General features: G+C 39.8%; 1 protein-coding gene across 1 annotated transcript; it reads right to left on the reverse strand.

The window, feature by feature from the left end:
- rgs9a (regulator of G protein signaling 9a) lies at positions 1-16774 on the reverse strand. Its single transcript, XM_032588112.1, has 17 exons — positions 16447-16774; positions 14196-14292; positions 11989-12039; positions 10137-10243; positions 8938-8989; positions 8124-8182; positions 7611-7687; positions 6622-6703; positions 5498-5560; positions 4261-4290; positions 4059-4120; positions 3646-3759; positions 3434-3549; positions 2821-2908; positions 2058-2196; positions 1736-1818; positions 1-330 (listed from the first exon to the last, which is right to left on the reverse strand). The coding sequence occupies exons 1-17, from the start codon at positions 16513-16515 to the stop codon at positions 174-176; spliced, it is 1446 nt and encodes a 481-aa protein (XP_032444003.1). The 5' UTR covers positions 16516-16774; the 3' UTR covers positions 1-173.
- Between the last annotated feature and the right edge of the window lie 1826 nt (positions 16775-18600).

The raw sequence follows: 18600 nt of genomic DNA on the forward strand, positions 1-18600 counted from the left end.
ATGATAAAGTTCTGACAATATTCCTCAAAGCTCAGACCTGTACTCTACACGTTTAGATTTAACACAATGTGTAGATGTGTAACATTTACTAAGTCATACGTTATAATCCAAGAGAGTCCCTTTTATATAAAATTAAATTTGCATTCACAAGATCAGACATGCGTCTACCATTTCTATTTCTTTCTGTCTATTTTGCTCATCACCGCCTTGACGTCGACTGGAGCAGAAGCGGCAGCGGCCTTGGCCTTCTCCTCCTCCTCTTGCTGCCACAGGATGATGGGATGGATGCCGGCGCTCCGGTTCCGAGCGTTCTCCTCCAGCTGTGCCGGACTGCGGCGGGAATGCAAACACACGTGAGACGGTGGGGGGTCTGCAAACTTTTCTTGCCACCCATATCAGTCCAGCTAAACAAAGCCGCAGAAATGATCTGATCTTTTGAAAACCTTTTTTTGATATTCTTGAGAAACATCTACTAGAGCAAATCAGTTGGAATTTTTTACAGAACAAATATTTTCTTTTTATTTTTTGGTTTTAAAAAAAGAATTTCCAGGAAAATAACTGAAAAATAGTTAAGACCTGCCATTGTTATAACTATTTGTAAATCCGGAGCAGTTCCCTCGTCATTTGGAGTCAGAGTTTCTAAGAGTCAGATGTGGCTATAGAACCGCAGGTTACAGAACCCTGGACTAAAAGACTAAAGGTTAGTGGAGACTCAGGTAATAGATTGTTTTAAGGAGTCTTGATAACAGTTCTCCAAAAAACTGGAAGGTCTCTCTTTTAGAACTTGGTCATTTTTTAAACAGTGTTTTTATATTGCATCATCACACCTACTGTAACTGTCAACATCTATCTAGATATATAGGTTTGTGCTAACCTAGATTAACTAGGTTAGCACAAACCTGGCTGTCGATGCTCAAAACCAGAAAATACATTACCCAGAAGCCCTGCACAGTTCTGACTCATGGCACACTTTTCAGATTTTCTACCAGTAAAAAACTGAAACTCATGTCTCGTTTCTCTCCCCCACAGAATAAGAGATAGTCATAGTCATGTCTCATTCTGTGACATAAAACACAATAGTTAATCTGTAGTCAGAAGAAGCAATAAGTGTTGACAGCACTGAATAGATATATAACACAAATTTTGGGGATTTTGTCAGTCAGTCCGTCCTGATAAGCAGCAATGATCCCTCAGTTATACAGAAACGACCACATGATTTCCAAACAGCTATTGGCTGAACTTAACCGTAATTATGTGTCAAGAACTGGACTTGTGTTCAAACCTGTTTAAACTATAACCACGTTAGAGTCATGGTTTCTTGTTTTAAAGTTAACCCAAATGCAGCAAGGTAGAGACTGTGAGTAGTTTTGAAGTTTTAATAACAGGAAATAGCCGAAGGAACCAACAAGGAGTGACTGAGAAAGTGTTGTATGAATACTACGAAGGCTGATTACTGAACAAGAAACAAAAGACTGACTGGCTAAATGATTACAGGTGTGACTGGAGAGAAAGAGCACATGTGGGGCTAGGAAAGGAGCATAATTAGGACATAATAACTAGACACAACAAATAAACATAACCTGAATCACTAAGAAGGACTGAACTAAGGTCCGAAACAAGGCTGAGCTAATCAAAGAAAGAGACTAACGAACACAATAAACAAACCCAAAACAACTCAAACAGCCCAGGATCCTGACAGTTGGGTTGCAGTTGACCTTACTGAAATCATACACACCTGAAGTTATGGGCCTCAGGGCTCAGCGCCTTCTTCTGGATCTCCTTGTACGTTGGCGACTTGAGGTAACGGAAGAATGTGTCCTGTACAAAAAAGAAAGAAAGAAATAAAAAACAGGAAACTGTTATTTCAAGCACAACCTGAACGTCAATGCCCCTGATTTAAAGTTTCTGATTTAACACAGTGGATGCCGTCCCTCCACTGTATTTTCCATTTATGCAATTTTAATATCATTATCATAACGTCATTGTATTGGTCTGACTGGAATCGCCCCGATGAAGAATATTCGTCAACATCAGTAAAAGATCTTAGAAGGCCTGACCTTTTTCATGAGCATGAAGACGTGTGTCTGAGCCGCCTCCAGGACGTAGCGGTGAGGATGCTCCAGGCCCTTCACCGTCAGGCCCATCGTCCTGCCATCAATGTTGATCCAACGGGGGGCGCCTGGTGCCAGGAAGGTCCTGTTAGCATGAACACATGATTCATGATGACACCAGTTCAGATTCATCACACCTATATAAGCAAATAAATGCACAGAGTTATAACACACGTGAAAAGGCAGCACTATGTGTTTCCCAGACACATGGTGCCATTTAAAGAACAATCAAATAGCTACGTTACCTTCAGTTCTGCAAAAATGCTGTATATATCAAATATGACTTAAAAGAAATTTGACTTCAAACTGGACTCCGTCTCTTTAAGATACCAATACTGTTTCACTTCTTCTTCAGCTCATCATCACAGCAGTGCTCCTCGTTATGCCGTTTATCATGCAATGCAACATTCTTGGGAATGTTGCATTGAGAAGCAGCTTGTGCAATGAGTTCAGTGTTTGCTAATTTCTGCTGGCTAGTCTATAGGAACTGAGTGGGGAAGGCAGCTCTGTGAGGTGGAAGCTTGGAAGCAGCAGCTCTGAGGAGGAGCTGCGTGGATTTATATGAGCAAGCATTGAGATTCCTCTGAATGGTTGTCATGGGAGATTCAAGGATTTCTCAAGCATACATAAATAATAAAAGACAAGAGCAAAACAAAAAAAGTGAATGAAATCAACTATGTGGACATAAATGGTCCGTTTTCAGGCTTACTTGAAGATGGTCTCGGCCTTGGCTGACATGGAGGAGGCCGTGCCCCACTTCAGTTCCTCAGCTGCTTCCCAGAAGGCCAGGTTCTCCCCTGGAGTACAGAACAAACAAACTTCTGATCAGATAAAGAATTTTATTAAACATCACATTAAAGTGAACATTCGCCTTAATAACACACAAGAATCAGATCAATGTAACACACTTCCATCTCACACAGAATACAAAAACGTGCCGCTAAGCACTCTGGGAAACAGTTCCCACTCCTGTCTTTTTATTCTTTCAGGTTTGTTTTTTTTAAGCGCTAACCTAAAACCTCAAGTTTATTCAACTCTTAGAGGTTTTACAAAATTAATAAAAAGTTAACACAACTTACCACTGCAGGTTTATCTTTCATAAACTCACATTTAGGTTCAAAACCTAAAACTTGTTAAATTATTTTGACTTAAAGAATAGAAGATTCAAGACACAACCAAATACGGCTCAAATGTTTTACAGTGCACTAAGTGTTCTTTCAGCAAATGGCTTTTAATAAAGGATTAATCGATTACTAAATCAGTTGAGGATTATTTCAATCATTTCGTTATGATTAATTTGATTAATGGCTGCAGCATCGTACCGCTGAACTCCTTCTTCAGGAAGACCTTGAAATCGTCTCGGCCTCTCAGGTCCGTCAGGAGCTCAAACAAGCTGAAGGACCAGCGCTCCACTCGCATTTTAGTGGGAACGTCCACTCTGGGAGCAAACAGTCAGCCTTGTGATTACAGCAAGCATCCTGTGGACTGTTTACCAGTCCTGATGGTTTCTGTTTTCTTTCCTAGTCGTGTTCACCTTCTCATGTTAAGAGTCCAGTACGCGTCGTGGTCCGTTTCCCACGGGTTGCTGGGTAGACAAGGAGCCAGGAAAGCATCGTGGTTTTTGTAGGAGGTGATGTATTTGACCAGCCTGCAGGAATGTCAGCACAGTTCGGCCTTCACTACCAACAGCAACTCAACCTACTGCACACTGTTGCAAAAATTCAGAAACACCTGCAAATATCTGCTGTTATAAATCAAAGGGAACAAAAAAAAACAATAATTGGTGCTAGAAATAGCAATTATTTTAGTAGGCTAATTGATCATTCTGACAATTAATTGATTAATTTCTCAATTATTCTGATGATTAATCAGTTAATTGGATGATTTTATGGAATACTCTCTTTAAATCTGTCACGTTTCTAATAAAACAGAACCAGAAGAACTTACGCTCCGAGTGAAACACTAGATTTGACCTTGGATCTCATGATGGCTTGCTGGTAGAAAATGTTCTAAAAAATATGAACACAAAATGTTATTTATTACATTGGAGAAAAAAACAAATCTCAGTGATTCCAGTGATTTTCTATGCCATATTGCTAATTAAACTAATGAACTTAGTAATTAAAATATGTTAAATGCTTTAACTTACGACCCGTCTGTATTGGTCAAAGGTGATTTTCTGGACGGAAGGAAAGAAGATAAAGATCATTATGGAACATTTTTGAAATAGAATGCAAAAATATTAAAATCCCCTCAGATTTTCATGTCTGTCATGTTGCGACATCTTACTTCAGTGTACTTTATCAGAATTACTGTGACAAACCCACACAAAATACTGCAGAGTTACAACACAAATAAAAATGAAACATGGTTTTGAAAATATTTTAGATACAAAAATCTGAAACTTGTAGAAAAGGTTGTATCTATCCCCCTTTAGTCTGGTAATCCTAAATAAACTACAGAATGAACAGAAACAGAACAGATCAAATATCTATTTGTGGGTTTATGACAGGAACCAGAAACCCACAGCAGGATCAGACCTGCGGCTGGAGCTGAAGCCAAACCTGGTTCTACAAAGTATTGACTCACGAAGGTCAAATACACATTACACTTTTCAGATTTTTATTTGTAATAAAAACAGGCACCTTTCATAGTTATTCTCCACTTTATGTGGGTCTGTCACCCAATAAAATATGTTAAAGTTTTTGGTTAATATGGAGGAATACATGACACGAACCTGGTTTCATTTACAATAAAGCACAAACAGACTAAACAAAACACATAATGCTCAGAGCAGCAGTACTGGATGAGGATATCTACACTGTGGAACTACACTACTGTCTTTCTAATTCTAACTAATACTTGGTCATAAAGTTGTTGATAACTTTTTACAACTTTAATGTCTTCAGGAGTTAAATGGAGCACAGCACCACATCATATGCACACAGTGACGTCCCAAAGTCTAAGATTAAAATTGGTTTCAAATACAACATAACATTTGTCAAAAGTCTGAAATTTTCATTTCCTTTCATTTTCAATATTAGTTTTCAATGTTTTTGCCACTGATCTTAATCTTATCAGTGATGATCTTAAATTATGCTGAGATGTTGACTGGAACAGAACAGTTCTGGATGCACTTTGAGACCTTTGGACCGCACAGTGTGAACACAGTCAAGCTTTACGCCTTCATCTCTTCGTATTAAGATGATCTGTTTGAAAGAAGAACAAACAAATCAGAAAGAAGAAGAGATTAGTCAAAATGTTTCATTTCAGTCAGTTTTGTATGTGGTATTTCTGCTTCACAAAGACACAGGTTGGGGTGTGTTTGTGTGTGTGTGCGCGTGTGTGTGCGCGTGGGGGTGTGTGTGTGTGTACTGACCTGTTACCTCTTCTACATTGGGATTAATAAGTCGTTCTGGGCCAACGTCCAAAGCACTGTGAGTCCGGCGCTGGACAAGAAAACACACAGAGAATATAATTATTTAATCTAGGGTTACATTGACCAATCAGTCATAACATTCTTACCTCTGACAGGTGACATAAAAATCACCAAGCAGTGGGTGATCTGCACTTTAAAAGTGTAAAAGCTGAAGTGGTGAGTGCTCTGTGTGAGGCTGTATGCAGTCCAGCCTGGATTTTCATGCCGACTAATGATAACCACTAATGGCTTCCAACCACCAGCTTGCAAAGTGGACTCAGGGTGCATTATGGGAGGAAGTTCCTCCATCAGACCAAGCAGTGTTCTTAATCTAATGGAGTTTTAGCCTGGAGATGTTACCACTGTAACATCTCCAGGCTCCAGCTGTAGGGAAGTGTCTGCTGACGACACTGAAGTGGATATTTGCTTCAGCACTTAGTTGAAGGGATTTTCTGTGGGTGGAATCCATTTAGCAAACTAGTTCAAAATCTTGCATTTTAAGTCAAAACTCAACTGGACTGTTCTGCACTGAGGAGAAACTCCTTCCAACACCTTTTTAGATTAAAAAAAAACAAACTTTATTATCTTTGTAAAGAGACAAAAGTATGAAAATGTACAATAGTTTTTTGATTTATAGACTGCACTGTGTGGATTGATGGTTTGGTATGTGCTGTATGGTAGTACAGTATGTATGGTAAGGTGATTAATACAAGTTAATTAAAAATCTAACTTACTTTAGATATCCTTTATGATCTGATCAACATGTCATTGTGATTGTTTGTTCTATTATATAGTGTAAAATTTATTTCAGTTAAATTTTACACTACTGAAAACACATTTATGAGGATTTTTTGGATACAGCTTTGTATCCATCTATCAGTTTAGATCAATCAATATTAGGAAATGGACTGGCCCTTGAAGTTTCTCAGAAGCTATTATTAAACCGTTCTGTGTTGCTGAATGGCCTGTGTCATCAATAGGTCGGGTTACGTTTGGCACACAGGGCACTGTTACACAAGAACCATCACTGAGTGGCTGTAAAGTAATGACTGATGCTTTTCCAAACATATAGAGAGAATGAGACAAACTGACCGGAGGCCTGTTCACAATCCAAAAGGCCCTCTCCTGGCAGTCAAAGACCACTCTGTCTGCCTTGTTCCTGTCTCTACCAGCCCTGGAAAACACAGAAGCAAAGGAAACATGGAAGAGCTCCAAAGAAATGAAACACAAAAAACAGCAAACAAGGAGGCGCATACATGTCTATTCATGTTGAACTTAATAATAGATGTTGTTAAAAACTTGGAAACGATGAAGATGTTCACGTTCTGAAGACAGATGTTTACCATGCTTGTCCTTCATAGATATGTTCACACCACAGGTTTCAGAAATGTTGGGACTATTCTTAAAGCATTAGTATGTAACTTTTATAAACAGTGCTTTTTTTTTTTTTACATATTTGTTAAAACTGTCACTTTGTGGTGGCAATATAAGATGAGACAGATAATCTGTGATCTACAGCCATCTGCAGAATGCACCAGTTATGGTCAAAAACAGCCAATCAGAGCCAACCTAAAGCCATACATAATTGTAAAGAGGAATAAAAAAAAACTTGGTTAGTGTATGATATGAAATCCTCCCTGATTACTTCTGCAAGGCACTGATGAGTGATGTTGTATGCTGAAATATGGAAATGTACCTAAGCATCGCCTGTCTTTAAAGAGACAGTGACAAAATAAGTGCCTTTTCACTGAGTTTCTCTCAAAACATTCTGTTTACCAAAGAGCCACAAGCAGATATTCCACCTTAATTATCATAAAGCATTCTTAGACTAAGTCTGTATAGTTTTCTCATTCTCAGTCTCATTCATTCCACCTTTTGAAATGGTTAGTTCAGTGATTTACCATATTCTTAAAGGTAGCTCAGTGCTCTATAGAGCAGTTTGTGTTCTGGGGAGCTCCAAAAACATGTCAGCTCCAGAATACACAGGTCTGAAGGTCATGGCCAATAGAACTGGGTGGTGTGTCTGTGTATGTGTGACTGTTTTCTAAAGGCATGTATGAAGGTATATCCAGGTCACTTACTTGTACTGCTCAGTGGCTTGCATTACAATAAAGTCCCACTTGTGGTTCAGCCACTCATGCAGGTGGTTGTAATCTACCTGTTTAAAACACAAACAGGGTGACAGTATGCACCAGGTGAGTCTCTTGATGCATCTATTATAGAGAAAAAAAACACACTTTCTGTAAATCAAACAGATTTAACCTCCTGAAAACACATCTATCATAACTGTTGTAATCTACTCAGTTTGAGATACGGAATCATTAGGAAAGAGATTAGGTTTGGGGGAAGCGGTGGTATTTTCCATTTAACTGAAAAATTCCTTTACCTCACCACAACCAGTTCTAAATGTGAGTATTTTCTGCCAGCTAAAAGTAAGGTCACGCTTAGGACAGCTCAATTTAATGACGGCAACAAGCCCCAAGATGCTAATGGCTAACAGACATTTTACTTATCACTAGCATGGCCCCTGTATCATGGCCCTTCTAGATGTGTTCGTTATCACAATCATAGTGTGACCCACACAGCACAGGTACCTGCTCATAGGGTTCCAGCATGCCTTTCTTACGGATGTTCCTCTTTGCCAGGTAAATGGCTGGAAAAAAGTGAAAAACATAAGGCTGTGTTATGTTTTCAACATGTAAAGAACTCTGAACTGCCATGTTGTTTAACTGTGCTATACTAACTACTTAACTGAACTTAACTTTAATTGGCAAACAAAACTTTCAACTTAAAAAACAAGGACAGCATGACATGGAAAGCAGAGGAACAGTATGTTCAAGGAGCTTAACCACCGGGGAGGTCAAGCAACCTGAAGTCAAGGATACGGGAACCAGGGAAACTGAGGAGGGAAAGCGAATAATTAATACAATGGACACAGACGAAGCTCAACTTACTCACAAATGGATCTACAAATGAAAAAGCAAAAAAGCCTGACACTGACATAGGAGAATAAACCAACAAAGGAGGAGAAGAACAGATCAACTAAACACAAAGCAATGAACTGATATGGCGAGACGCCAGCAGCAATGATGAACACAGAGAAATGAACCAAATATGGCAAGACCTAAATGGCAATAATGATTCCAGAAATCTCAGGAAACAAATTAAAAAATAAAAAATAAAAAACCTCAAACATCACTTAATAACAAAAGACAGTCTTCAGACTGTTGTTTACTGCAGGGAAATTAAAACCAGCTGATAACCTATAAACACAGCCTAGCTTTAAAAATTCTGAACTACCCTTAACTAATGCTAACTGTTTAGTTAAATACAGGCTCATCAGGGACACACAACATCAATCATCACTATTCTGGGTAGCAACACTTCTCATTGAAACACTTCACCTACCATAATCAGAGTCCTCTGGAACCCACTGCTGTGTTGGCCAGAAGTAAGGGGTCTGGAAAGGTTAACATTGGTATTAACAGCTTTGAATATACAATAAAGCGATTAGCCTCCTCCTACCAAAGTGCATGGCTCTGATGTTGTGGTAGTGCTGTGGTTTCCTCCAAGTAAATAAAAGCCATTTTAAAAATTGTGATTTTAGAATTTCTTAGCAGAAAAACAAGTCTTAATTATCTGAATCTTTCTGCTAATAAAGAAAAATAGAATAATTCAAAAATAAATAAATACAGAATGTGACACTTTAATTGTTCCTTTGCAATGTGTCATGTCCCACTTTGCTGTCATCTGACACATTCCTGTTCAATTTATGAACACACATGAACGATCAGAATGTATTGGATCAAAGTTCAACATTTTGAAGGAGGTTGAAGCTAAGGGCTAGTGTGAGGGTTATGAGGTGTGTGTGTGGGGTGTGTTTGTGTGTGTGTGGGGGGGGGGGGGGGGGGGGGGGGGGTGCTGGGCGGGTGCGCGTGCGTGTGTGTATGTCTTCCATTCTGGATCCTCCAGGTATCCACTAGAGGGCGCAGTGGAACCAGCAACAACATAGACCTGGAGGTGGCAGTACTCCGGTACTGGCTGCCAGTCCGAGAAGGACCGAGGTGTACTTGGCCAGTCCACTGAGTGTGAGTGCTGAACCTTCTGGACACCATGGAGCTGCCTTCAAACTTCCTCCTTCAGGAGTTACTGGATCCACAGAACCAAATAGCGCCACCACAGGCGAGGAGGGGAACAGGGTTTTCAAAGGGCTTAGTTTATTTGACACAATATAGTGTGAAAGTGACCCGCAGCAGCTGAAGATGTAACAAATGTCGCAATTTTGATCCTCAGTCTAGCCAAGTCTACTGAACTATCAGGAGTGAAAATATCCTCAAAGTCCTACTCCTAAGTAAATAATCGCAGCCCTCCAGGACCACTTAGAGTTCATATGTTTAAAACATTTTAAATCTGCCTTGGTCTTGGCCTCTCCTAGACCAGCATTGGCTTTGCCCTCTTTGGATTTTCCACTAAGGGAAACTTCCAAGTGCTTATAACCTTTCAACAAAACATCAATTTAAAAATTTGACCTATCCCTTTAAAACTCATTGAATCCAGTGGAACAGACCTAGTTAGTCATCAGAGATGCAGCAGTGATTTATCTGTACCTGGAAGCGGTAGAGGCTGCTGTCGTTACACATCACCAGCTTCCTGTGGTTCTGCAGCGGGTAGATGTAGCCATAGGCCACCAACATGGTGCCAAAGACCTGCGCTTCTGGACAGTTCAAAGAGGAAGGCAGAAAGAGAAGCTAATCAGGTAGCAATCTGTTATATGTCATATGAATTGTTTTCTGAGATTCAAGAAACTGTCAAGAAACTATATCTTATTTTTCTGAGGCAAAAAACCCTCTGAAAACCATCAAACTGAATAAATGACAAATAGAACTATTTCCAGATTTATTATGTTTAATGTGAAATAATGCAAGGACGACTTTAGGAGACGTTAATACTTGATTGTGTTCATATTCTTCCCTGAAACTTTTTACTACAAACATCTGATGTGACGCAAACAAAGATTTTCTTTTTAAAGACAGGACAGAGAAAATGGAGACAGACAGCAGGTGCACCATGTCCTTCCTGATTAGATCAAAGCCAGACTGATTCTATCACACTGTTAAACAATCCGAAATAATATTATATAGCATTCATACTGTAAGTTAATTCAAGTCAAAAGGAGGACCTGTGGAGACAAGAAAAAAGATCAAAATAATTTCTGCAGCTCTACAAAACAGCCTTTGGGAAATTTATAGTGTAACAATACTAATTTCTATTTCTTTTAAAATAATCAAACATTATTACGAGAACAAGAATTGCATGTTGCCATAATTCCATCTATGACATTTATTGTTATTTGTTATTAATACATCCATGTTCTGTTTGGAGATGATTTCTTCCCTTCTTTTTAATATGGACTTTGTTGTCTCAGTCATAACTTTCCCTCAGTGTGCTCCTCGCTCTTCCTCTGCTGCTCTTTAGTGACAGCATCCAGTTATTCTAACAGATGTTGGGTCTTCTCTGGGGTTTCCTCTCAGTTGGAAGTACCTAGAAAAGCTCCAGAGTGGGGCATCCAGTAGGCGTCCTGATCAGATCTCTGAACCATCTCAGTTGACTCTTTGTGAGACAGAGGAGCAGCAGCTCTGCCCTCTGTCTCCCCTGGATGGAAAGGCTGCTGGTCCAATCTGCAAGGCTGAGTCCAGTCACTCTCTGGAGGAAGCTCATTTTGGCTCCTTGTCTCTAGGATCTTGTTTTTCTTGTCATGATCTCTACCTCATGGCCATTGATGAGGGTTGGTATGAAGACCTACCAGTAAATCAGGAGTTTTGCTGTGTTGCTCAGCTTCCTCTTCACCAACAACCAGAGTTTACTCCAGACAAAGCCCCAATCTGTCCATGTCTGTCCATGTCCATGAACAAGATGCCTACATCTTGTTCGCGAGACGAGATGTAGGCTTGTGCTTGAGACAGACATTGACTCTCAACCAAAAGTGAGGCGTCCATCTTTTTTCCGGTGGAGGACCATAACCTCAGTGATACTCTTAGCTTCCCAAACCAGATGTGCACTTTCTGTCCCCGCAGACAGGATTGGGGACAAGGGGTCCTGGTGAAATCTAACATGTTTGAGTTTAAGCCAAGATTGCAGACACAGCTCTTGCTTTGTGGAAGTGGAAACTCATTCTATTAGAGTATTATGCACACTTTGTGTGTGTGTGTTTTTTTAAGCGCACCTTTGAAAAACACTGATAAACCTGGTTATCCTACATGTGTATTTTCATTGTAGTAGACATCATTGCATCATTGATACATTTGTCATGGAACAGAGTTTGAGCAGTTCTGCAAATCTTTGTAACGGTAGCACCAGATACACATTCTTTACTCTAGAATCACACGGACTCTTTTGAAAAAGAAAAAAAAAAGTGCCATTGTGAGAAAAGAAACACATTTTGACATTCACAGCAACTACCTTCTGTTGTAGTCTTCATCTTGTTGCTTATCCAAGCAATTATGTTAGCACCTGTTTGGAGAAACAGAAAATCTGAGCACAGTCAATCAATCATGGCCTCCTGTCAGTACCTAACGTTTATGTTTGTGACAAATTGGCTGCTTTTTTTTCTTTCTTTCTTTTTTTTACAAAGTTTTGTGATAGTGTCATAGAATCAAACGCTTCTTAGTTTTTGATTTCCTTGTACGATGTTAAGGTAAGTACGTTTGTTTCGCAGTTTTCCCTCCTGAATGACGCTCTTGATGCTCTGCAGCTGAGTGTCGTTGAAAACATCAGATTTCTGTAATATGCATGTTGAAAATGATGATACATAAAAATCCATCCAATCTCCCAGCAGACTGTCTCAGACCTTCCCACACATTTTACACCTGGCTGAAGATTTATGTGCCTGCAGGCGTAACTTAATCTTAGACTCGGTTGGAAAGCTACTTTGACTTGTAAAGCACCGTTCAAATCTCATCCACTTATCACCTGCTTTATTTAGCCTCAGCAGCTTAGGCACTGAGGTAGCCTGTCGGTGTCTTCACACAATCTGTGATTTTTTGCATTATTCAAAAGAACTTGTAGAATCTGTTAATCGTACGCCCATCATCCAGTCTGCCAGTGGAAATTCATGTTCTCTGCTCTCCGTAACATTCACCCACAACTGTCTCATCCTTACAACATAACTGGTTCCAAATATTGCTTAAAACTCTCTGCACCTTCTTCTCCCTCACGTAATATTTCCAGTCTGCCATCTATCAGTGAAACATCCTTCATCATCCGTACGTCCTCCATCACTGGATCCCTGCCTACAAACACAGGTCAAACTTTGTCTCCCCTCACTCTTGTTTCTCATTGCAGACATATCCATTCTTCCCTCACCTCTTGCTCTGTCTCTGCCCTATTTAAAACAGCAATAATTACACCAATATTTCAGAAACCTGGCTGAGCCACCATTGATTTTTATGATTTCAGAACAATTTCCAACCTCACATTTCTGTTTGGAGTTTGGAGAGAGATTGGAGAGTTTTAGAATAAACTCTCAGCAGCGGTGTCAAAAAAATGGTAGTAATTTCTATTACTACATGATTGCCATCCAACTCTACCTCTCCCCCAGACATATTGCGTCTTTACCCCACCCTGCTCCCCATCCTGACTGCTTACAAGATATTTACCTCCATGACCTCAGCCCTCCTCATCTCCTTCACGTCTACATACCATCTCATATAATTTGTTCCTCTTTTGACACTCTTCTGTCTACACTTTCTCTCACAGTGGAGCAGTCCACACTGCTCCACTGTGGATCTCAGGACTTTCAGGTGCTCTGCTCCCAAACGCTAGAATAATCTGCCACTGGATCTCCAATCCACATCGTTCCTGCACATTTTAAAATCTCTCCGCAGAACTCTAGAACAATTCTTTAAAAAATCATTTTCTCCTGTTATCCACAAACAGCTGTTAGTATTTTAGAATATACCATAATTTGATTCATTATTATTTGTTATTTTAGCAATAATTCACCATGAATGTGGTCTACAGACAAAAAAAAAAAAACAAGAGAAGAAAAAAAAATCATACAAACTAAGTCACGTATCAACAATCCAAACTGGTCAACAATAAAGTCAAGTTAAGGGGGAGAATTCCCCCTTAACAGGAAGAAACTTCCAGCAGAACCAGAACATGGATGGATGGATGGATGGATGGATGGATGGATGGATGGATGGATGGATGGATGGATGGATGGATGGATGGATGGATGGATGGATGGATGGATGGATGGATGGATGGATGGATGGATGGATGGATGGATGGATGGATGGATGGATGGATGGATGGATGGTGCTACCTTTTTGCACATGCACAGAGCCTGTTCAATAAGCTCATGAACTAAACCAGGGCTTTTTCAAAGTGTGGAGGAGCTAGCCTAGCCTCCACCCTTTCAGAGAGTAAATCTCCAACTGCCCCACCTTTACTGCTGGTGCTAGTTCTTTTGTTCTGTTGCTATCCTTGATGTTTTGTTCAAATGTTTTGCTGATGCTGTGGGGCTTACCTGCATTAGCTATGTGTCATTTACTGTGCAACAAACATGTTAAGTAAAAATAGAATTCACATAATTACTTCCATGACTTTGTGGCAGTTATTTATTTAAGTCTGAAATAAAACAGTTAGTTGTGTGTCAGCCTCACCAGCGATGGCGTGAGGAATGGTGGTGACGTTGAGCTTCTGCTCTGAACCTTTTACTCCGTTTTTTGGGTCCTGCATCTCCACCACAATGGCGTCTAGCTGGAAGAAAGAAACATTCACACGTGTGAATGGACAAAAAAATATATATTTTCAGCCAAAACACTTCGAAGTTCTTCCAGGTAAATATTAAGGAAGGACTTAGGGATGATGAACTCCATTGTTTATGTCTACTTAAACTAGTGACAGCACCAATCGGCTGCCACATTTATATAGCAACAGTTTGATTTATCAGTACTTCATGTTTTCATAATTTCCCCACTTTGAGACAATAAAGAATATTTCTAGTCTATTCTTCCATTCTAGTCACATAAACAATTCCTACTACATTCCCCTTCCAACTGGGATGGATGGGAATCCAACTGAGATCCCCATCCATCCCAGTTTGGGAATCCCAGTTTCCAAACTTCCCATAAGGACTATGGTTATTCCAGAAAATATTTTGATAAATATGAAAAATAATTGTTTCTGGGTAGCGTAGCTACTCCACGATTAGAAGATCAAACTAATCATGTTTTGTTTGTTTAAAACAATTCAGATCCAGACTTAAACTGAAACTCTTTGACAAAGACACTGATGGTCTCAGACGCTCTCCATCCAATCTGAGGGCTTGAGATGTTTTGCAAAGAAGAAAGAGCTGATATTTTAGTCTTTGAATGTTTAAAGCTGACATCTCCTAAAAGACTTGGAATTATTATTGCAATGGAAGGTGGTTTGAGAAGTATCAACTCAGGGGGTCTGACGGACACCACACATGCTTTTCTACACTGTAAAAAGTACTTATCGTTTTCCTCACACTTCCAACTAATGCACCATGTGTTGGTCTGTCACATGCAACGCCAATAAAACGCAGGTCTGTGGTTCTAACTTTAGAAAATGGCAAATATATTTTCATTCCCTCCTGTCAATGTGTTTCTGAATGCTTGAAGGTATAAGCACAAGTTGACAAAGAACTCACCTGTGTCCAAATTCAAGTTCAGATTTGGCCACTTGTTATTGCAAAAAGACTAACACAATAAAATCCACATGTAGATTTTCCTATTAGACAGTTCATTACTGTTTCTTAATGTGTGTTAAGACAAATAATATTTTCCTACACCTTTTCGATTAAAGTTATGATTAAGAATATTTCAACAACTAATGTCAGTAGCGCGTTGCTGACGTCGGACCACAACCTGGAGGCTGGGGGGTGGGGGGGAGGGGGTGTTAACCATTCAAAAATCTTCCCTTCAGTTCAACCTTATCAGTGGAGACACATTGTTGATGTTACCATTATAAAATAGTTTACAATTAAGTATTGGCAAAGATCAATGTAATTTTCACAGTGTTGTTGTTAGCAGCTGCTGAAAGTAACTATCAAAGTTACTTTTAATGTGACTTAGTTACTTTCCAAATCAAGTAGTCAGTAATCTAACGGAGTTACTTTTTCAAGGAGTAATCAGTAATCTGATTAAAGTTACTTTTTCAAAGTAACTATGCCATCACTGGTGTCAGGTTATAGGGACTGCAGTGGGTCAAGAGGTCGGAGTTCAACCTGTAACCAGTGGGTTGCCAGTTCAAAGCCCTGCTCAGGCTACAACTGGAGCTCTAGCCTGAAGCAGCTGATCTATCAAGATGTTTACGGCTCCACATGATGGTGGTCAGCTGATTGTATGGCAGCCTCAGTTCTGTCAGTCTGCCTCAAAGCATCTGTAGCTACAATAACTCACCACCAACAGTGTGTGAATGCATGTGTTATGAATGGGTGAATGACTGAATGACTTGATGTATGTAAAGTGCTCTCGGGTCCTCTCTGCCATGCTAGTACACAACATTTACCATTTATTCTGCAGAATACTTTCTTTAGCAGTGACCTCTGACTGCCGAGCAACAAAGCTAATTGGCTTTAAAGTGGAATTAGAGGTTATCTTTAGTAAGCCTCAGCTTATCTGGCCTAGCTATAGCAACCATGAATGCATATGTATACAAAAACATCAAAAACAATCTGACTGCATGGTGGGAATGGTTTCCTGCAGATAAACTGTATATTTTAGAATGTCCTAAAGCAGCAGAAGGTGCAATCTGGATGCTTGAGGTTTAAGTACATTTTTTTTGTAGTAAACATATATTTTATAGCCAGTGTTTACTATTTTAAACACATTGCCACAATTAGTAGCAATGCACAAATTGAGTAAAAATGATAATGCTCTCACCAACCTTCTTGAGGCAGTGCGTACGAGGCCGGAAACGTTGCCCCCGGTTGGGACGAGCTGTTCTGATCGTCATGCTTGCAGCTTGATCAGGACCAAATCAGAGCAAGTTAAACGAAATGTAGGTGTGAAGTGTCCAAGGTGTAATATGTGTAGCCGAAGAGAGCGAGAAGTGTGTGTATACAGCAGGTCTGAACACACTCCTCCATAGTGAGGATTATAGGAAAGGAGGAGAAAGTTTGTCCACCAATCAGCAGTCAGAATTCCCCCAGTGATTCCAGTGAAAAGCCAGACGGTGGAGCTAAGATGCCTGGTGGCTGGATCAACTGAAGGTTTAAAGGGCCATATACTTGACCGTCAAGGAAGAGAACACGCCTGCTTTACAAGGTGTGAAACTATTATTCTAATATTTTATTTCATAATAAACAAGATACAACCTCCCATTCTTTGTAAATGAGCTCAGTCAGATTGGATGGAGAGACCTTTCACAGATTCTCCGTTGGCTCGAGGACTGGACTTTGATTGGGCGTGAGACGTGAGACGTGAAAGGTGCGTTTCAACTACGGTAAACTTTTCAGAGGAACCAGGACAGTTTCTACAATAGTTTGTCCCTGAGTTTTCACTGCAGGAACCAGAACTACATCAGGCCTGCTGTTGAGGTAGAACTTTTTAAATGGACCAATCTTCCATCAAACTTCATCAGACATCAAACTTCCTGTTGGATGTCTTCCAATTATGCATCAGTATTTCCACATAACGTTGTTTTCTCATGATGGCATGTATTTTATGAAGCCCCATCATGTGATGCTGCCTTCCCCCATACTTCAGAGTTGGGATGATGTTCCCATGCTTACAACTGTAAATGTAAATGTAACGATGGTCATCATGGCCAAGCAGTTCCACTTCAGTTTCATCAGACCAGAGGACAAGTCTCCAAAATAAAATTCTTTGTCCCTGTGGACATCTGCAAACTGCTGTGTGTGTACGTCCCCCCTCCCTTCTTCTGGACTAATGGCTTCCTCCTCACTAAGTGGCCTTTCAACCCATGTTGGTACAGCACATGTTTCACTGTGGATGATGACATTGTCTCATCAGCTTCAGCCAGCAGCTTCACAAGGTGTTTGGCTTTTGTTCTGGGGTTGATTTGAACATTTTGGACCAAAACACATTCATCTCTGAGACACAGAACCCTTCCTGACCGGTATGATGATTGGTTGGACATTCCTATCATGTCTATACAGCTTCCTCTCAGCTGTAGAGAAGCTGCTGCTGCGCCATATTGTACCACAGAAGATGGCCGACGCGACAAAGACTTTCTCCAGGAGAGCCACCTGCACTCCAAAAGACATCAGTAGAATTACTGAGTTATCATCACTCTCTCTGCTTACTTATTTCATTCATAAATCAAAAATGTTCAGCCTGCTGATTCAAAATCATTTTTGTTGAATCTGCTGTAGCTTTAAAAAAATAAAGTTACTGAATTCAAATCTCTAAAATGTTTGAATCACTGTGACTCTGTTCCTTTAACGAATGAAGAAATTCATTCATTCATTCATTCATTCAAATATTGCCATATTTTGTATGACAAATAGCAGTAGTGAATTATTACCGATAAAATAATTCATATGAGTAAAAATGTCCGCTTATTGAATAATTCTGTTTAATATATGCAGAAACTTCTCTAAATTAAACTAGAAAAACTCTTATTCTAAAATGGCTTGTAATGTCAGATGACCCACCCAAACATTGATGCTGGAGCGCGCTCACGCGACACACACCACATTGCGCTGCGTTCAAAGAGAGTCTGTTTTATTTTTATGTATTTGTTTGTTTGTTTTATGAACTAAGCATCATCGGTTTTATATGTACCTACCACTGCGCTGAACCCCATTGAAAACCTCATTGTTACTCCACCAAATGTTGATTTCTGAACCCTTCCTGAGTTATTGTTGTTTTAAAATTTTTGCTCGGAATTTCAAAGCCATGTTGTCAGCAGTTCATAGAATAAAAGAACAATGTTCATTTTAGTCAAATACATACATATAAAAAGTAAGGTCAGAGAAATTGATCATTTTAAGTGGCCTCTTCATTTTTTTCCGCTTTGGTGAATTTGAACAATTGTTTCCTCTCTGTCTGTACGCTGGGGAGTGTCGAAATCGGA

Source organism: Xiphophorus hellerii, chromosome 16, assembly GCF_003331165.1.
Source record: "Xiphophorus hellerii strain 12219 chromosome 16, Xiphophorus_hellerii-4.1, whole genome shotgun sequence".
NCBI lineage: Eukaryota > Metazoa > Chordata > Actinopteri > Cyprinodontiformes > Poeciliidae > Xiphophorus > Xiphophorus hellerii.